This window comes from Salvia miltiorrhiza, chromosome 7, assembly GCF_028751815.1.
Source record: "Salvia miltiorrhiza cultivar Shanhuang (shh) chromosome 7, IMPLAD_Smil_shh, whole genome shotgun sequence".
Taxonomy (NCBI): Eukaryota; Viridiplantae; Streptophyta; class Magnoliopsida; order Lamiales; family Lamiaceae; genus Salvia; species Salvia miltiorrhiza.
Genome location: NC_080393.1, coordinates 52226588 through 52249054, shown reverse-complemented (window position 1 = coordinate 52249054; position 22467 = coordinate 52226588). Strand labels below are relative to the sequence as shown.

Here is a 22467-nt window from a genome sequence, read left to right as displayed (position 1 = left end):
GGTGCGAGTATGTAGTTGATTCTTTGGTTGAGAGCAAAGGTAAATGGGAAAAGGATACACAATCCATGTACACTGGGCCTATTATGTTTCTCGCGGTAAGATGGCAAAATCCACTTTTATTTTATTGCTTTGGTTGCAAATTTTGTGTACTAATTTATGTAATAAATGCAGGTGTTTTACGTGGATAGGGTTACATGGGCAAGAGTACGTGTAAGCAGGAGCTTTCCTTTATTTAAGAATTGGTGCACAAAGAAACTGAAAGACAGGGAGCTTGATGAGATAAACTGTGGTCGTTTTGGTGATGGTATTATTCTCGATCCAATTGAAGTTGAGGATGAGTCCATTACTGCGATTATTGGGAAAAAGCTGAAAACGTTTGAACGTGTGAGGGATGAGATACTGCTGGCCATTAACTCAGCGGACGAGGAAACTTTAGCTTCGAATGAGTTCATCTTGAAGTTTAAAGAAGCAAAGAATTTGCTACTTCATGCACCTATTACACTGACAGCGTTGCCTATCGACAAGGTTATTAATTGCGAGGATGGAAATGTAGAAGCTGATGATCCTAGCACGGGTGATACATCCTTGGATGCTGAAGTTGCACATGAGGTTGGACAGAGAGAGACCTCGGATCCCGACACTCGTACTCCGGATCAGAACATTGCATGGTTTGACGATGTTTGGTATGATCCTGAATTTGTCAAATCAGCCATAGAATTACTACCAAAGACTTCATCAAGGTCAGGTTTAATCGATGAGATTCCCTCTTTTAGTATTGGAGCAACTCAACTGATGGAAGTGGACCCGAAGAATGGTGTGAATGTGGTTGATACTGAAACCGAAGGGCTGGTAAATGCAGCGTCAAAGGTGGTGTTTTGTTGCTATAATTCTATACTGTTTGGCAGTTGTTTTTTTTTTTTTTCAAAAGTAATATAAGTTTAATACGTGCCTTATCACATGTTTGAGTTATAGTTGTTTATTAGGTAAAATATTTTGGTTGTACCAATTGTTTGTGTTTAAAAAATGTAAGTTAAATTAGTTATTATTGATCAATTCAGGGTGCCTTGATTGGTGGAAGCACTGGATCTGGTGGTCCTATTCCACATGTGCAGACACGTGTCACGGACGGATCTGTGGTTGTTGAAGTATGGTTTTGTAGTTTAATTTTTTTTTTATTTTTTTATATTGAACTGAATTGGTGAAAAATATGATTATTTCCAGGAACAAAACATACGAACAGCCGGCGGATCGAGCAGAGTTCCATTTTCTGATGGGATTAATGTAAGTGTTTGATATGTATTGTACTTTAGTTACTTACGATATTGGGAGTTAGATAGTACTCCCTCCGTCCCCAAAATAAGTTCCTCTTTGGGGACGGCACGGGTTTTAAGGAAAAGTGGTAAAATGTATTGATAGTGGAGATAAATATATTATAATTAGTATTGGGAGTGGTGAAAAGGTGAAAAAGTGTTATAATTAGTATTGGGAGTGGTGAAAAAATAAAAAGTAAGAATAAATAAAGTATTATTAGTGGTGGGGTAGTTTGCCAAAAATGGAAAGAAAGAAAGAGGAACTTATTTGGGGGACGTCCCAAAATGGAAAAAGAGGAACTTATTTCAGGGACGGAGGGAGTAATATTTATTGTTGGTTTAATGAAACATTCGTAAGATACTAAGCTGTTATGTTAAGTGGAGTTATATAATAACATTTAAAGTTTAATTTTAGTAGAGCTTGAATGTAAGCATCATTAGTATGTTGAGCTTGTGAAGCAATGGCAGTTAATATATAGATTTATCTTAAGTGGATATATATTAAAGTACACATTATTTATATATTAAAATCAATCTCATGAATTGTGTTGGAAGTGTTTATGAATATTTTTATCTTAAATGAATTTTTCCATTTGCCATAAACAGCCAGCATTGGGGATTGATAACTCAAATAATGGTGGTGATGGTGTGAATTCGATTGTTGAGGTATTTAAAGATATTAACTTGCGTATCAAAAATCAATCTCATGAATTGTGTTGGAAGTGTTTATGAATGTTTTTATTGCCCCTAAACAGCCTGCCGTGGGGAGTGCTATCTCTAAGAGTGCCGAAGTTGGTGGGCAAGCGAATTTGGAGGTAAGTAAATTTATTGACATATCGCAAATGAAATCAGTAATCGATTGATGTTATATATAGTATAATTTAGTATTACTGTGAAACTTACACATTTTGCGCACGAATTTATAGTATTATTGCATGAATAATTCTTATATTTGGCATGCTTTGGAACCCTTTAGCAGGTTGGGTGCGAAGCAGATGTGGTTCTAGGAGACGCAATGCAAACCGGTCGTTTAGCGATGACAAACATAGCAAAGCGTGGGAAAGAAAATTTTGTTTTTGAAAATCCCAAAAATGTGGTAAAGAGGTTACGTCGTGGTAGAATTTGACTGAATTCGATATGGTTGTAATATATGATATCTTAAACAGGATTTGCGTGTGTGCGTTGGGGCAAAAACACAGCAGCGTACCGTTTTGCGTCCTCTCGTACCTAATGTATGTATGGCTACTGTAGCTATTTTTTGATGTTAGCCTATATGGTACATAAATTAGTTAGAGAAGTTGTGTTTAACTTTGAGGTTCACCGAATGATATCAAATGACGTATATACACATATTGTTGCTCACCCCCCCCCCCCAAACCCTTCTCTCTTAGTCTCCAAATTGGTTGTACTTTTGATATTCTTTGTGTACTCTTGATATTCTTTGTGAATATCAAATGGTAAACTGAGAATTTTTGTTAATGTTGGTGTATATTTAGGTGGTTCCATTTCAACCTTCTCCATTGACAAATAGATGCAGGGGAAAAGATGCACTTAAGAAATCTAGTTTCAACTTATCTCCCTACGTTGAAAGGAGTGTCAATGCAAGCAAGAGGCTGAATAAAAAAGAGAAATTATTGGGGATGTTTGCCATATACAATGCGGACGAGGAAGAGTATAAATATATATATATATTAAATATATATATATATATTTTTTTTTAGCATTCCTCGTGCAAAATATGTCTATAATGATCTCTAATCTAGTTAGTATTTTGTTTAAAGTACAAGATTATATTTTGTTTTGTCTGCAGTGACGAGGTACTGTTCGCTTGCGGAGATACTATCCTGCGAAGGATGAATTTTCGTACTCTACACATGGGAAACATTGTGGATATTGATGTGATAAACGCGTGGTGTTTGCTATTGAATTATAATGAGCTCTTGCGGTCTACCAATTCACCGGCTCGTTTTTTTGCAACAGTTGGAGTATGCGTAAGAAGCTTACTTCACCTATAAATATGGATTAACGTGGTACAAGTATTTTTGTGTTGGTTCAAGTATAAATGAATTAGTGTGGCTGACATTGTGATATTTTTTATGAATTAACTCCAGCTGGAATCAACAATACAGCCTCCATGTAACTTGGCATATAATAAGCGAAGAGATATTTTTTTAGGATTTTGGATGCTGAGATATCACGAATCGAGCATATGTCTATCGAGAATATAGACCTGGTAATTATGCTTATATATTGTTTCATATTGTAATATATGAGTTTGATGTTTAAATTATGTGCAGTTTTTCTTCCCTATGTGTCGAGTGTTGAAGTATTACACATTCTGCGTGGATATCAAGAAGGAAAAGGTGTACGTTTTGGATAGTCAGAATGAATTGGTAGATATATGTCAGGCTGCCAAATATGGAACATCTACTGATCTTGTGGTATGAGCCAAATATGTACCAGCTACCAGCTATTTTTTTTTATTATTATTATTGTACACTAATTCACCTTCATTATTTATATATGTATATACAGAAAAATATGCTTGCAGATTATTTGGCATACAAGGGACATGTGCATAAGAGCAATGTTGTGAAGCGATCTAAGTTGGCAATTGTACACATAAAGTGGGGGGACGCTAAGAATATCAATGACATGGGTGTTTATATGATGAGGCACATGGAGACATTCATGGGCGATTCTTCGTCGTTGTGGACATGTGGTTTGGCTCCAAAGCTGAGAAAACAACTTAACCTTCTGCGAGTGAGGTACTGTGCAGCACTTATTGCGTGGGAGAAGAACAGTATTCGCAACGCAATGGAAGAAAGTGCAAAATTAAGCTTTGGTTCTAGTTTTGATGATCCAAATCTCAACATCGACGTCACGTTGCTTGGGAAATGATCCACCTAATTAATTTGTTGAGACCATACAGATGAATGTTATATTTATGAAATGCGTTAGTACAATATTTTTGTGGCGATTTTGTCGTAGACATTGCACGTTATTGGCTTTGTTATTTACACTGAATATTTGAAGTAATAAATTTGGTAATTAGACACATGTCTGTTGTTTTATTTTCTAAAGATGTTGGTATAATTCATTATTTTAATGAATTAAGTTGTGGATTTTATTTATGATGCATGAATAATAATTTTAGCATAATATAATACTTTCAGAATGTGTGTGAATATGTTATTAGTTGTGTATGAATATTTTGAATAACAGTTAATCCTATATAACTATGGGCGCGAATATTTGTTGTATACGTATGAATAACCTTTATATCATCGTGAATATTCCTAAATAATAGTTGTAGCAGTTTTATGCGTATGAATTACATTTATAGGAACGTGAATACACATGCATATTTTATGCATGTGTATGAATAACCTTCTCAAGCTCTTTGTCATAGGTTGATTTAAGCCGCTTGCCACTATCTTTGGTCTTCAAATGTTCAGGAGGATGAATAGAGATGTGTCATGTGGCATAATGCAAATATGACTACAGGTGCGAATATTTTGTGCATTTGTATGAATAACCTTAAGAGCAACGTGAATATTCATAAATGAGAATTGTAGCAATTTCATGCGTATGAATAGCCTTTATAGCAACGTGAATGTTCATGCGTATGAATAACCTAAGTAAAGCTCTTTATCAGAGGTCGACTTAAGGCGCTTGCAACTACCTTTGGTCTTAACATGATCAGGAGGATGAATAGTTATTTCCTTAGTAATATTGAGAAGCTTACTCATATTATGCACGAATTAAGTATATTTTTTGCGTGAATAATTATTAAATTTAGTATGATTTGAAATCCTTTTTCAGGTTGGGTGCAAAGCAGATGTGCAAATTTAGTATAACTGCAGAATTTATTGAATTTAGCAGGAGTAATTCGTTTACAACTATGACTTATTCATTTATCTGTAGCTGAAATTCAATTAAAACATATGATAAAACAATTTAAAACATATAATAAAACCAAAAGAATTCGTTTTATGTTATTCGAAATATAGAAAATAAATAAAATGTTCATCAATGTAGCATACTCTAAAACTCAATGTATCTAATAAAAATTCAAATTCAAATATGATTATTATTCATCATCACTGTCCTCCTCAATTACTTTGCCACAATTGCGCGAGTCGTGACGCACCCTAAGTCCACATTTCCGACACAGCCTCTTTGGTTTCTTGGCCTTCTGAAGTTCTTTCTCATATGTTGACTTCAAACGCTTTCCACTACCTTTGGTTTTTACAGGATCGGGTGGATGAATAGTAATTTCAGTGGGTAGTTTGGAACTTTAGAACATCTGAAAGATTCTTTCCTTTGAATTTACAGAATTCAAAGACCGAGGCTCGTTTGCATCTGCCCATTTCTTAAGTTCAGCTACGAGCCAAGTAGATAATTTGTCACAGCCCGCAATCCCTAAGGATGGCTTAACCGGGGTTATGACTCGGGAAGGGGATTAAGAAGCGGGGAAAGAAAGGGGCATTTACTTAACAATCAAACATTTTACGAAAAGAGACATTTATTATATAACACTAGGATCATAACTGATCACTTGGACAAAAATAAGACGTTCGTTTGGGAAGGCTCGTCGAAGTGGATTACCCAACAAAAGAGTATCATACTTAATATAAAACATTAGCATAATCAGAGTATCTTGCAGCGGAAATACGTGTGAGTTATACATATGAAGATGTATACTCAAGGTTACATTATTGTTCTATGTCAAAAGGTACATCCGCTCAACTCCACTCCATTCCATCACCCGCTCAACCTGCACATTAGGGAAAACAACATGCAGGGCTGAGTAATAATACTCAGTGAACATATGCCGGAAACATAACATTTTATATCATTTATTGTACTGCCAACAGTAACACACAGGGTTTTACTTGAAGGACCTGTGCTTACTAAACATTTTCTTTCATTTCATAAAGTTGGATGCGCATCCCATTTTCAGTCTATATGATCCATATCTGTTCCTTTTACACGCCGGGAAGGAGGCCTCCTTCCACGGACGCTAAGACCGGTCGCAAGCGACACACAGTCTCCATGAGTGTACACGTTAACCCTTACTAGCAAACCTTCGTCTAGCGTAGGGTCCGAATTCGATTTCCTTTATAGTTGGCGAACCAACACAGATAGGATACATACATAAAACATAAACATTTTTGGCAGACAATCATTTCATAAACATTTCCTTTCCTTTCATAAGAACCATTCATCAATTAATCATTTCCATAAACATTTCATTTCATAATAATCATTCATCATTTGAAATATCACAGTTATATCATGTCATTCATTTCATTTCGTATAAGAGGCCTGTATCCAGGGGATCTCTATATACGTGTTTTAAGAAAGCCCACCTCATTCCGTTCCCACTAGGGGCGTAGAGTTACCTCCTTCTTTAGCTTTCACTTCCCGTCTGGACCTTTATTGACGAAGAGTCGATAAGTTCGAGAAGAAAGTCGTGTAAGAAAGGAAGATAGGTCTCTAAACTAAACTATCTCCTTTAATGATTTTAGGGTTCTAACATCCATATTAATCTTGTCTCGTTCAAAACCTTAAACTCAAAACATCTATCACATAACTATCATTTAGGTTCGAAACTATTTTTTTTTAACATCATCATGCGCATCAATCATAACTCGTTCTACTCACGCCATCAAGTTAAATATTCCGTCATTTAATAACAAATCATATAATATTACATAAACAAATTATGTCATCATAGATCATGCTTTCTCATATTTAAAACAATGTAATCTTTTTCAAATAAACCTTATTAATAAGCCTTTTGAAAAGAATTCATTAAATAAGAGTTTAACTCAAAAATATTTTATTTTAAAGTCCACTTATAAAAAAAAATACTTGAAATAAATGAACTCCATTTAAATAATTAATTTAAAGGTTCATATGTAATTAAATTAATCAAGCTCAATTTAAATTAATAATTAAGAGCTCAAATAATTTAAATAGATATAAGCCCAAATTAATTAGATAAATTAAGTCTATCATGTTTTTCTTTGAATAAGGCCCAAACAATTAAATTAAAGAAGCCCAAATCCTTTAAATAAAAGAAGCCCATCAGATTTTTATTTAAAAGGGCCGAGCCCAACAGATATAGAAGCCCAAGGCCCAAACACTTATTAAAATCGACCCAAGTCTCGGCCCAACAGAAAGCCCAACATAATTAAATAAAAAGCCCAGCCAATTTAATTAAAAATCGGCCCATCATAGGCCCAATTCTCAAGCCCACTCCCAATACCTAAACCCTATTTCTCTTATTCCTTCTTCCTACATCACACGCACACACACATAGCCTCCTTCCCCAACACTCTCTCTCTCTCGGACGAATTGTCCGCTGCCGCTGCCGCTGCCGTTCATCGGCGCCGTCGCCGCCGGCGAGCGGCGCGGCTCTCCCTCTCTCTCTCGGCACTCTCTTCTTCCTAAACTCTCGTCCTCTCTCCTCTACTCTCTATCTGCTGGAAACAGAACGCACGCCGCCGTCAAAGCGGTGCACCGTCGCTGCTGCCTCCGTCGCCCTCTCTCGGCCTCCGGCGAAGCAACCACCGCGGTGCCGCCGCCGTGAAGCAGGTAAAACCTAACTCCCTCTCTACTTTCCTCATTTTCTTCTCCTTTTAAATTAAAACTGAAAACTCCTCTCTCTCTCTTTCGATTTGGCTGAATCGGAGCAACGGCGACGTCACGGCTGTCACGTTACCGCCGCCGCCGCCGCCGACGAGCCACCATGGCTCCGCCGCTGACCGCCGTCTGGAAACAGGTAACTCTAATTTCCTTTCTCTCCTTTTCTTTTTCCTTCCCTCATCCTTTCCCTTTTCTAAAATAAAATCTGAAAACTTATCTCCCTTCCCCCTCTTTGGCAGATCGGAAGCCACCGCGGCTCCGTCGCCGTCCGTTGACCACCGGTAGCCACCGCGGCTGCCGTCTCCCTCGGATCTCACACAAAACAGGGGCTCACCCCATATTTCAGTCAAACACATAGAAATAGGCTTTTTACTGAATTCATTTTCAAATACTGTAAATGTTCTTCAATCGAGCATACTGCACTTAAACATTCATTCCTGTAATTTCAACCCTTCATTTGTATGTGTAAATTCCGTTTATAAACAGGCAGGCTACATATGCACATGAAATGGAATATGAGAAATTCGTATGTGTTGGTGGTTCTCTGCAACAGTTGAATGAAATAGAGAGCTCAAAATAAACGAGCTCAGTTTAAGAAGAAAACCTTGGTCTGGTGGTGTAGTTGCTGTGTGAACTTGCTGCAGGAATTGAAAATGGTGGTGTGAGAATGGTGAAAGTGGCTGTGGTTTTAAAGAAAAATGGGGTGATTTGGATGGATGAGGATCGTGTAATTTATTCAACTGACCAGTATGAACACAGAATTCTTTTTCAGCTTGCATTGTATGACTGAAGAATTTCTTCAGCATGCGTAGTATTCTTCAGCATGCTTAGGATTCAGCATGCTTAGGATTTATTCAAATTTAATCATTAAAAAAAAATCTAAGAGATTAATATATAATTATATGGTTCCAAACTCATTTAAATACATTAAGACATATAAGCCTAATTCTTATTGAAGCATAAAATCCATTTGAGCTTGCTTCTAACATAAATTAAATTACTCATGGGCTTAAGTAAACAATCGATAAAAGATTCATATTTAACACTTCAGTGTTAAATTCTCCACAATAAATTAATGGACTCAAAATATATTTTGAGTGCATCATCTATTGAAAATAAAAATAAATCATCACATATATAAATTATGAAATTCATATAAGTTCGTATTTTATTAATGGATGCTGAACCCTAATTACCATAATCAATCCTTAAATCAGTAATTAGAAGATTTTAAATCTTCAATTAAAAGTCGGGTCATTACATACTATCCCCCTTAAAAGAAATTTCGTCCCGAAATTTGTACCGCAGAAAACAACTCTGAGTACTTCACTTTCCTGTTAGACCGTAGTCTATTCTTGACCATGATATATTCATAGGTCCCTTACTATCGGTATCGACTTAGTCCTTAGTACCTGAACTTCCCGATCTAAGATAGATTTGGATCTTCCTTCGTAACTCAAATATTGACTAATAACAATGTTGTTCTTATGGATCATTTGTTTTGAATCGTAAACATACTTCTCTATTTGCGACACATGGGATACATTACGCACATTCTTAAAGCTTAGCGCTAACGCCAACCAGTAAGTCAGTGGGCCTATCCTTTCTACAATCTCGTATGAGCCTATAAAACGGAGTTTAGGTTTACCCTTCACATTGAGTCCAATGATTTCTCTTGATGGAGAAACTTTTATGGAAATTATCTCTCCATTTTCACATCATAGGTCAATTCGTCATTTGTCAACATATGACTCTGTCAATTATGGCCCCTATTTTATTCACTATCAAATTTTGACGGATGATTTCAATCGTCTAGCCATTTCATCCCAACAAAGTGGTGATCTATATTTCCTAAGGTATAACGCCTCATTTGCCAACCTATCGATAGTCGATTGATAACTGGTATTATATGTCTCACAAAGAGTGGCAAAAACATGTTCTCAGCTTTCACCCCGGTTTAGCTCGGTCGTCTTCAACATACCTTATTAGTAATTTCTATGTCGTTTAAGCGAAACTATAATGACTAATATCTCTAAAGCATTCTTAAGGCAACTTAAACAGTTTGTAAGGAGACCAACCATTTCGAGCATGTAGGCAGTCAGCTTAAAACGTTGTTTTAAACTTTTATTCATTCATCGAAGGAATCTCGAGTCATGTGGGCATTGATTGCCCCCTTTCGTGACAGCCTTTGCTTAAGTCTGATGGATTCGAAAAATCCATCACGACAACGAAATTCATTGGTTCGTTAAGGGCTCGGTTTGTCCCAAACACGACATTAAGCTTGACTTTATGAGCTCGAAGACTCAAAGTAACAATATGATATGTTGTAAAACCTTCACTTGCTAGCACGCAAGACATATTTCAACAAATGAGGTTACATCTCGTTTTATTCCTCCTAACTAGAATTTTTTTTTTTTTTTTTTTTTTTTAGATCTTAATACATCTTAGTACTTCCTGGTGATAGTATAAGGGTGCCGTGACTTTATCTTATTCTTAAGTTCATTGTCATGGAGATGCATATCTTCCCTTCAAAGAAGATAGCATTATTTGATTCCTCGTGGTAATTCTTGAAACTTCTTATCCTTATTCTTACTCTTAACTTCTCATCCTTCCTTCGTGCTCCTACCACAATTTTCCTCAAGCTGGGTGGTTTAATCACTTCTATCCTCATCTTATCATATCTTAGACGAGGCCTTCCGGCTCACTGTATCATCTACTACATTGGTCTTGTCCATGTGATGGTTAATACCAAAATCATAATCCTTTACGGGTTCAACCCATCCTCTTTGTCTCATCAGCTACTACAAATTCCTTATCAGGTTTTAGAATCTCTAGCACTACAATTCAAAATCATCAAAACTCTTTATCAGTAAACTATCATTTATACTCGACACCAATTTTTCGAGTGTCAGATACCAACATTTATGTGCGTTAATCATAACTCTCACACTCACTCCATTTAGACACATAATCGATATCAAACTCAAATAATAAATTATATCTTAACAATTTATCATGCTCATAGCTGTCGATTAAATCTCGGACTTTGTAATTAAATACTAAATTCCAACTATAATTAATTAACATGCTTCTCTAATTTATTTATCTCATTTAAACTAATAAATCTCATCCATGCTAATTTCTCATACTTAGCCATTTTATATGCATTTCTCATGCAATTCAAAAAGCGCAATAACTTACTAATCATGCTCATCTCATAAATACTCAAATAATTCATATAGTCTTACTAACATAGCATTAACTCATATGCACTGCTAGTTCACTTACAGGACTTCACATACTCCACATATCTCAACTTAATAATCGAATAGTTAGAAAATTTGTATTTAATGGAAATAAATTCCAAAAATTTAAATACAATTATTTTTAATTATTCTAAACACATTGGCATGCTCAAAATAACTCAATTAAAATCGAGCATCGCTCGTCTCTGGCCTTATGACTCACGGCCTTCATCAAATTTGAACCTTGGTGTTCAAATTAATCTAAGTAAATTATACGTGCAATATTTAATAAATATAAACACATATATAAACTCAAATCATTCAATATGTTCCAGAAAATGCCACTTCCTTGAGCAAAACTCACACCTACTGATTTGGCATAAATTCGCTCACCCAATAGTATTTGTGTACATGGTCCCTAAATGTTCCTTATGTTCATCTTCATTCTTGGAGTCACTAAGACGAACTTATCCAGGTGAAGGTAGAATACTCTATCAATGATGCCCATGAATATATTTGGGCATTTGTTAGCCTGAATGGCACACCTACAAACTTGTAGTGGTCATAACCCATTCTAAAATTTGTCTTGAGTATACTTTCTTGTATGACTTTTAGCTAATGATACTCGATCCTAAAATCGATTTTGGAAAAACACACTTGCATCCTTGAGTTGGTCGAACAATTCATCTACCCTCGGTAAAGGATATTCATTCATGAGTATTAGTTTGTTCCACGCTCTATTGTCTGTGCGCCTTTTTAAAGTACCATACTTCTTCATAACATACAAAATATGCGCTCCTGATGGGAATGCACTAGACATGATCAAACTTAGGTCTAGTCGTTTTCTGCAATTGGATCTTTAGGTTCTCCAACTCCTTTGGAGTCATCTTGTTCGATGCTTTTGATACACGTGTCGATCTTGGTACTAGGTCGATGGTAAATTCTAATTGTCTATTGGGTGGCAGTCTTGGTAAGTTCTCCGGATAATCATAATGGAATTCACGTATAACTTTTACGTCCTCGACTGTCCTTTCTGTTCTAGCTCCTCCGTTTAGGTATACAAGGAAAACTTGGTAATGTTTCTTATTTATCACCTTCATGGCTTGTATGTATGAAATAACTGATATTCTCTCCTTATACTTATCTCTTGAAAACTTAATGCGTCTATTCTTGAAGGTTTGAAGGAGATTTCCCATTTAATGCATAAATCGTAGCATATAGTTCTCAGCTAACCAGTCCATTCCTAGGGTTACATCTACGTTCCATATTGGTATAACATCAAGTTATTCGCTACCACCTTAAGTGATCCTACATTCAATTATAGGTTCATATAACTACGCGTTACTATCGTTGTCCCTTCTACGGGTGAAAAGTTTTTCATGTCTTGACCACTTTGTTTAGTTTGAATTTGTGACGGGTGATCCCCAGGCATAACTACCTTAGCGTCTAGAGTTTTGCTGAGCAATTCAAAGTACGTAAACTCATCGTGGTTGGCGAGTGCCATTCTTATCTCATACTTTAGGCCAGGGCGAAATTTCTTCGGGATCTTTTCATTGATGTCCACCTATTGTGGGGTATAACGGACATGCCACAACAAATGTGGTCATACTAGGTCATAGATATCCTGTTTTGCTTTAGATTGAACATTTTTCGTTTCTCTCCTACTATCGCAGATATATAAAAAAAATATATGTAATATGTGTTCGTCTTATAGTCTTACTAAGACAAGTTTGCTAACCATTCTTGAGTCATTGCTTTTCTTTTGGCTTTTCACCAAAATTTAGATCTAGTCAACTGAAATTCAACACATGAAGTCGTTCTTGTGCGATACAAGGAAAGCAAAGGTTCTCTTCATTGTCTTAATCTAAAGTTTACCCTCAACTGGATTCTTGGTTTCATAGCTATAACAAGCTTTACTCGAGAAAAAGTTCATCCATCTTTCGTAATGGTTCATTTTTGTCCCCATCTCGTTTCTAGCTTCTCATCTACCAGACATTCTATTTTTAAAAAAAAAAAGGATCATCAATACATTCCTTTTCTCATATCACATGCGTAACACTTTTTCCATGATTCCATCGTGAAATCAGCATAGACAAAATAACTCAAGTCCTTATTCTCAAACCTTACGGTTTGTACTATAAATTGCTAACAAAATGTATGGTTGATAATAATCAAAGGAGAAGAACTAATGTCAACTAATTTTAGACACAAACTGATGGACAGTTAACCAAGCTATAGTTTGGGTGACTTACTAAGTCAATATACTAACACTTCTTAGTCGTATACCTCAAAAGAATCTACTAGGGCAACTCAAAAGTTGTAAAAACTCAAATCTCAAATGATATCAGAATAAAGTGTTGCAGAAAATTTGTTCAAGAGACTCAAATAAATAACCAGAGGGTAGAAAGGAGTAACTACCAGGTCGAACAAAATGACCTAGAGTGAGAACCCATCTGATTTTTAAACTGAAGTTGAAATACAGGGGTTTATAAACCCAAAAGACGTCTACTGAGATTTGGATCTTGTGGACTGGCCAGGTCCAACATAATCACTTCCCAGTTACACGGGAAACATCATCCCGAACTTGGTAATTCTGGGTCTTCTAATTTCTCATCATATTATACATAACAAAACTTAAGTTCGTAACAGTAAGCTAATAGCTGAAGCATAGGGTCCTATTTCTTAGACTTATATTCCGAACGTTCAACATTCTTCCATAAGTAGATATATTACAACATAGTAATGTAACAGTCCAACCATATTCTTTCTATAACTCATCATGAAACAAAGTTAATTCGATGTTCTGTCAGGTGTGAACTATCGAACGTAGAGACTATGCTTAAAAACCTTCGTGGTGTAACGTCCATCTTGAAGTTGTCTCATGCCTCCTTTCGTTGACTTACTATCATCGTGGCACGTATCTTTTCAGTCTATCTTTGAGTTTTAACGAAACTACAGTCTCCCGAAGGAAACCAAAACATTCGAGGTGTTCAGTAATTTTCTGTTTCGTCATTCTCAAGCATCTAGGTTATAGGGATACCCTATAAATCCATCAATCTATGTTCTTTTGCAAATGTGATCATAAAACTTATAACAATCTACATTCCTTGAAAACGTGTTCATTATCATTCATTCCTCGAATCGTATTAACATAGTACGCATCAAACCTGTCATACCAACGTAAATCATTCAACATTCATTCATAGCATATCTTTCACAATCATGTTCTTGCAACAGTTTAAAACCATAACATAATTAAACATTGTAACTTCAGTTACCTTTTTCTTGATTGAGCGTGATGCAATGGAGCGTTGAGCGGTGTCATAAGATTCATTTAAGTCAAATGACTCGATCTAGACTTGGCTTTTGAAGGAAAATTTTTGGGCCAGAGCAAACGAACTGCTCTGATACCACTTTGTCACAGCCCGCAATCCCTAAGGATGGCTTAACCGGGGTTATGACTCGGGAAGGGGATTAAGAAGCGGGGAAAGAAAGGGGCATTTACTTAACAATCAAACATTTTACGAAAAGAGACATTTATTATATAACACTAGGATCATAACTGATCACTTGGACAAAAATAAGACGTTCGTTTGGGAAGGCTCGTCGAAGTGGATTACCCAACAAAAGAGTATCATACTTAATATAAAACATTAGCATAATCAGAGTATCTTGCAGCGGAAATACGTGTGAGTTATACATATGAAGATGTATACTCAAGGTTACATTATTGTTCTATGTCAAAAGGTACATCCGCTCAACTCCACTCCATTCCATCACCCGCTCAACCTGCACATTAGGGAAAACAACATGCAGGGCTGAGTAATAATACTCAGTGAACATATGCCGGAAACATAACATTTTATATCATTTATTGTACTGCCAACAGTAACACACAGGGTTTTACTTGAAGGACCTGTGCTTACTAAACATTTTCTTTCATTTCATAAAGTTGGATGCGCATCCCATTTTCAGTCTATATGATCCATATCTGTTCCTTTTACACGCCGGGAAGGAGGCCTCCTTCCACGGACGCTAAGACCGGTCGCAAGCGACACACAGTCTCCATGAGTGTACACGTTAACCCTTACTAGCAAACCTTCGTCTAGCGTAGGGTCCGAATTCGATTTCCTTTATAGTTGGCGAACCAACACAGATAGGATACATACATAAAACATAAACATTTTTGGCAGACAATCATTTCATAAACATTTCCTTTCCTTTCATAAGAACCATTCATCAATTAATCATTTCCATAAACATTTCATTTCATAATAATCATTCATCATTTGAAATATCACAGTTATATCATGTCATTCATTTCATTTCGTATAAGAGGCCTGTATCCAGGGGATCTCTATATACGTGTTTTAAGAAAGCCCACCTCATTCCGTTCCCACTAGGGGCGTAGAGTTACCTCCTTCTTTAGCTTTCACTTCCCGTCTGGACCTTTATTGACGAAGAGTCGATAAGTTCGAGAAGAAAGTCGTGTAAGAAAGGAAGATAGGTCTCTAAACTAAACTATCTCCTTTAATGATTTTAGGGTTCTAACATCCATATTAATCTTGTCTCGTTCAAAACCTTAAACTCAAAACATCTATCACATAACTATCATTTAGGTTCGAAACTATTTTTTTTTAACATCATCATGCGCATCAATCATAACTCGTTCTACTCACGCCATCAAGTTAAATATTCCGTCATTTAATAACAAATCATATAATATTACATAAACAAATTATGTCATCATAGATCATGCTTTCTCATATTTAAAACAATGTAATCTTTTTCAAATAAACCTTATTAATAAGCCTTTTGAAAAGAATTCATTAAATAAGAGTTTAACTCAAAAATATTTTATTTTAAAGTCCACTTATAAAAAAAAATACTTGAAATAAATGAACTCCATTTAAATAATTAATTTAAAGGTTCATATGTAATTAAATTAATCAAGCTCAATTTAAATTAATAATTAAGAGCTCAAATAATTTAAATAGATATAAGCCCAAATTAATTAGATAAATTAAGTCTATCATGTTTTTCTTTGAATAAGGCCCAAACAATTAAATTAAAGAAGCCCAAATCCTTTAAATAAAAGAAGCCCATCAGATTTTTATTTAAAAGGGCCGAGCCCAACAGATATAGAAGCCCAAGGCCCAAACACTTATTAAAATCGACCCAAGTCTCGGCCCAACAGAAAGCCCAACATAATTAAATAAAAAGCCCAGCCAATTTAATTAAAAATCGGCCCATCATAGGCCCAATTCTCAAGCCCACTCCCAATACCTAAACCCTATTTCTCTTATTCCTTCTTCCTACATCACACGCACACACACATAGCCTCCTTCCCCAACACTCTCTCTCTCTCGGACGAATTGTCCGCTGCCGCTGCCGCTGCCGTTCATCGGCGCCGTCGCCGCCGGCGAGCGGCGCGGCTCTCCCTCTCTCTCTCGGCACTCTCTTCTTCCTAAACTCTCGTCCTCTCTCCTCTACTCTCTATCTGCTGGAAACAGGACGCACGCCGCCGTCAAAGCGGTGCACCGTCGCTGCTGCCTCCGTCGCCCTCTCTCAGCCTCCGGCGAAGCAACCACCGCGGTGCCGCCTCCGTGAAGCAGGTAAAACCTAACTCCCTCTCTACTTTCCTCATTTTCTTCTCCTTTTAAATTAAAACTGAAAACTCCTCTCTCTCTCTTTCGATTTGGCTGAATCGGAGCAACGGCGACGTCACGGCTGTCACGTTACCGCCGCCGCCGCCGACGACGAGCCACCATGGCTCCGCCGCTGACCGCCGTCTGGAAACAGGTAACTCTAATTTCCTTTCTCTCCTTTTCTTTTTCCTTCCCTCATCCTTTCCCTTTTCTAAAATAAAATCTGAAAACTTATCTCCCTTCCCCCTCTTTGGCAGATCGGAAGCCACCGCGGCTCCGTCGCCGTCCGTTGACCACCGGTAGCCACCGCGGCTGCCGTCTCCCTCGGATCTCACACAAAACAGGGGCTCACCCCATATTTCAGTCAAACACATAGAAATAGGCTTTTTACTGAATTCATTTTCAAATACTGTAAATGTTCTTCAATCGAGCATACTGCACTTGAACATTCATTCCTGTAATTTCAACCCTTCATTTGTATGTGTAAATTCCGTTTATAAACAGGCAGGCTACATATGCACATGAAATGGAATATGAGAAATTCGTATGTGTTGGTGGTTCTCTGCAACAGTTGAATGAAATAGAGAGCTCAAAATAAACGAGCTCAGTTTAAGAAGAAAACCTTGGTCTGGTGGTGTAGTTGCTGTGTGAACTTGCTGCAGGAATTGAAAATGGTGGTGTGAGAATGGTGAGAGTGGCTGTGGTTTTAAAGAAAAATGGGGTGATTTGGATGGATGAGGATCGTGTAATTTATTCAACTGACCAGTATGAACACAGAATTCTTTTTCAGCTTGCATTGTATGACTGAAGAATTTCTTCAGCATGCGTAGTATTCTTCAGCATGCTTAGGATTCAGCATGCTTAGGATTTATTCAAATTTAATCATTAAAAAAAAATCTAAGAGATTAATATATAATTATATGGTTCCAAACTCATTTAAATACATTAAGACATATAAGCCTAATTCTTATTGAAGCATAAAATCCATTTGAGCTTGCTTCTAACATAAATTAAATTACTCATGGGCTTAAGTAAACAATCGATAAAAGATTCATATTTAACACTTCAGTGTTAAATTCTCCACAATAAATTAATGGACTCAAAATATATTTTGAGTGCATCATCTATTGAAAATAAAAATAAATCATCACATATATAAATTATGAAATTCATATAAGTTCGTATTTTATTAATGGATGCTGAACCCTAATTACCATAATCAATCCTTAAATCAGTAATTAGAAGATTTTAAATCTTCAATTAAAAGTCGGGTCATTACATAATTCCTCATTCCCATCAGCGATTGCAATGCATCTAAATACCTCTGACATTAGCGGCTTATTGCTTGATTGTGTTTGGCCATTTGAAATGAAATGTGCTCCAACATTCTACCGCCACCTATCAAGAATGTACTTCTCAGGAATAGCTTTGAGACCAATGTTATGCATCACAACAAACATGTGTCTGCATACCAATCCTTTCTTCACAAATAGTTTGCAAGAACATGTGAAGGTATCGGCTACCATATTATAAGCAACATTGGACACCCCATTGGATCTGTCATCCACTGCATACATATGGTCTTCGTGTGCTGTGTCCATGGATTTTATGCGACAACGGTTGAATGCCTCGGTGATCTCTATCTGCACATCCAAAAAAAAATTCGTGGTATAGATGCGACTCGCATGCTGCTCTATGGGCTTGTGTGACTTCAATTTAGGAGTGGTTGTCTGGCCAGTCATGCACAATTGTTTGTAGGAATACCTCTGAGCCTGCATTGCACTTTCATAGTGGATGTAGAAAGAAGCCAAGTTAGAATTCCGATTCAAATATTTACGGAAAAAACTATTCTCACTTTCTGACATGGACGTAGTTCTGAAAAGTCCGCTCATCCTCAAATCATGGAAATATGCTGGAATCCAATACTTGCGCTTGGAGAACATGTCTGAAAACCACGAATTGTCTGCCAGACCATATTCATTTATGACCCCTAACCACTTTTCTTCAAACTCGCTAGGTTCGTCCAACTCCGACCAAGTCACTTCATATAATCTGCTCGTCAAATCAGCATTCTCACGAAGTGATATTGGAAGCTTTAGTGCTACCTTCATCATTATGTGCCACATGCACCATCTGTGTCTTGTATCAGGCATCACGTTTTCAACAGCAATTTTCAATGCCGGATCTTGGTTTGTTATCAACATGGCTGGACTGTGGCCCATGCAGTCGACAAATTGTTTCAAGATCCATGAGTATGAATGCACATCCTCCCTGGTTAGTAACCCGGCTGCAAATGTAACGCAACCGCCATGGTTGTCCTTCCCGGTGAATGGTACAAATATCATGCTGTATCTGCAAGATAAAATTTAATTAAAATTCAAACATAGAGTGATGTTCATTTGGTATGCATAAGTATGAGTATTAAATAATATGTAAAAGCACGTACCGATTTGTAGTGTATGTTGCATCAAACGAAACAGAATCTCCAAAAATGTTACTCCCTCCGTCCGCCAAAAGTAGACCACTTTGGTTGGGCACGGGATTTAATAAAATTGGTGATGATTTTGATGTAGTGGAGAAATGGTCCCATCACTTTATTAGATGTGTGGTTGAGATTGAATTTGGGGTGAGTTTTTTTATAAATAAAGAGTGTTTGTAAGAATAAAAGATTAAAGTGAGTGGTGGGACCATTTCCATAAAAGGAAAGTGGTATACTCTTTGCGGACGCCCAATATAGTAAAAATGGTCTACTTTTGGCGGACGGAGGGAGTATAATTTTGTACACCAATGGCATCGCTCCATAATATGCTCTTCACCTTCTGACATTCATCTAGCAGGTACTCAACCTTGAACTGGTCATCAAGATCACGATTAGTGATTAATCTTTCCAACAGCAACTGAGCATCGGAGCCATCCGGATAACTGTTCATTTGGTATGAAATTTTTTTGAAATCATTGCTTGTGCACCCCACATGTTCATAGCCTCCAACCAATTCTTTGAATAGTCTAAATGCACGCATTGGGCCAATATTGACCTTAGCACACAGTTGATGTGAAGAATCAAGCTTCCGATTGTATTTCATGAAATGGCGACAATCTTCAGAAATTAATTCGTGATTGTGAGCTTCATTGAAAACGCTAACATAGTATTCACCACTGTCCCGTCTTTTCATTATGACATTTGCTCTACAATCGCACCTGGTAGATGGTTTACGTCGCCTCTTTTTAGTTTTTGATTGCGTCTCTGCATGCTCATCATTGGTGCCCGGGTTAATTCCTTCCCTAATACAAACAAATGTTTGATATATTATCTGACCATATTTGCCTTTCCTGGTCGTGCCTTTGCGGACATCGAACCCACATGAATATCCATACAATCCATATAAGTCAAATGCCTCTTCTAAAGAACTGAAAACTTGCCCTACATATGGCAACCTACAAACATCATCAGCTATAGGCATATATGTTTGAGATTGGTTGTCTTGTCCTTGTTCATTCACAGCATCTGACATAAAAATTCATGTGATAATTCAAACTCCTGCTCTTACATTCACATAATCGATCAATATAATTTCTACTAACTTGACAATTACAAATAGAGTTAGAATCAGACATAGTGATATTGAAAGACACATTAACTAAATCACAAATCGTGCTTGATTATACCAACCAATTTGGATCTAACTTGGCAGATAATATATTTCAACACAAGAATAATGCATGATGCCATAAATTGAAGTAGTGGATTTTTATACTGGAAAATCAAGCACGATACATACATACATCCCACGTTTTCAAACGAAAGAATATAGTTTTTGATTCGAACATAGAATATAGTTTTGAATTCCGAAATCGATCAATAACTGACTACGAAACAATGGATTAATACAAAAGGTGATGGAAATTCGTCCAACTGTTAGCAACAAAACAAATAAATGTTTATCTTTTAGTTATTCGGTAGTATAAAAAAAAAAGCATACCTTGAGGCTCCATGTGAGGCTAGATTTGAAGTTTGATTATTCACGTTTAGTAAGGAATATCTATGGCGGCAGTCTTTGAAATTCACGCTTAGTTGACAATCTTTTTTTGGTTATTGTATGTGTTAGTGTGATATTGTAAATAAAAATATAGGAAATCATCAATCGTGGATTTGATATACAATCCCTTAAATTAAGGAATGTATTATAACCGATAATTGTTAAATTACTTTTGTATCCATCTATGTAATCAGCGAATATTTCATCATAATTATTTGGATCAACTATAGCCGTGTGATTAATTTGATCCATTGGTTGTAAATGGTTCTTAATATATATTTTAACTCTAGTACTTATTTTAGCCTAACCCTATATATATATATATATATATATATATATATATATATATATATATATAATAAACTAGGAGTATTAATTTTTGGTCGTCATAAACAGTGGCGGATGCAGCTAGGAACATGGGGGTGCAGCTGCATCCCCAAAAAAAAAAAATAGTAATATTAATATTCATATATAAATTATTTTAGATTTAGTTTTTGCACCCCCAATTAAAAGTTTTAAATCAAAATAAAAGAGAAATTCAGTTTTTAAAATCCTAAATCCCATTGGCCCAACTAAAAAGAGAGCTCATCATCTCATTCTTTTTCATTCTTTTGATCAAGCTCATCATTTAATCAATCAATTACCTCAATTCTTAATTAAACAAAAAAGTTGCAAGTACACATTTTGCATTTGGAATGCAGAGTTATTACTATTATATTTGTATTTTAGTAAAAAAAATATCTAAAATGTATAGAAGGCCTAAAAAAAAAATTCCGGGCCCCCTCAAAAAAATCCTAGCTCCACCAATGTTTATAAGATTATTTTTGGGTTAATAGCCGCTAAATACATGAGAAAGTTTTATTTTCTGGTATATATCATGACCCCTAATTTTGGCGGCTAAATACACCAATTTTTAATTTGACTGATTTTTCCCACGGCGAAGGACTCCGGCGAAATTGAAACTGACGTGGCAAGTACTTAGACAAAACGACGTCGTTTCATTATTAATTAAAATTAGTTTATATTTAATTAAGAGTAAAATTATTAATTATATCCCCTAATCTAGCCACGTCACCCCCTCCCCTTCCCCCACCCCCTGCGCAAACCCTCCTCCTTCTCCACCCCGGCGCCACCACCGTTTTTCGACCGTCTCCGTCGCCGACTAGACCAACGCCCTTCCTCCGGCGACTGGTCCATGCCGCCAAGCACAGCGCTGCCCCCTCCTCTCTTTTTTCCGTACACAAAGACGAAGAATCGAGCCCTGATTTTTCCAAATCAGAGATCGCAAGCCAGTCCTTTCTCTCTTCTCCAATCTCGCCGCCGTCGTTCCTCCTCCGGTGAGGTCAGGCCCAGCCGAGAACGACGCTCCTCATCGGACGCCGGCCACCCCTCTCCCTACGAAATCCCGCCGCTGCAACCTGAAGAATGGCAAACGGCCGCTGCTTCAGCCCATCTCACCTCCTCGTCTCTGCACCTCACTCTCCCACAATCGAGGCAAAAGGGTGAGCCCTAATTTCCCCCCATCAGTTCGACGGGAAATGCCGCTCTGATCACTAATTTCTTAGCAACA

The 22467-nt window shown here is 36.8% G+C and overlaps 1 protein-coding gene and 1 long non-coding RNA gene across 3 annotated transcripts; both read right to left on the bottom strand.

Moving 5' to 3' along the window:
- Positions 1–5826: 5826 nt before the first annotated feature.
- Positions 5827–17524, bottom strand: LOC130994754 (uncharacterized). 2 transcript variants are annotated; one of them, XR_009091913.1, is made up of 4 exons: positions 17483–17524; positions 15597–15661; positions 6686–6750; positions 5827–6090 (listed from the first exon to the last, which is right to left on the bottom strand). It is a non-coding gene; the product is annotated as an uncharacterized LOC130994754 (long non-coding RNA). The 2 variants fall into 2 exon arrangements; XR_009091912.1 differs by lacking the exons at positions 15597–15661; positions 17483–17524 and adding an exon at positions 8572–8696.
- Positions 17525–18248: 724 nt separating this feature from the next.
- On the bottom strand, positions 18249–20853 carry LOC130994375 (protein FAR1-RELATED SEQUENCE 7-like). Its single transcript, XM_057919420.1, has 3 exons — positions 20841–20853; positions 19702–20365; positions 18249–19212 (listed from the first exon to the last, which is right to left on the bottom strand). Exons 1-3 carry the CDS (start codon positions 20851–20853, stop codon positions 18249–18251), a joined length of 1641 nt encoding a protein of 546 aa, XP_057775403.1.
- Between the last annotated feature and the right edge of the window lie 1614 nt (positions 20854–22467).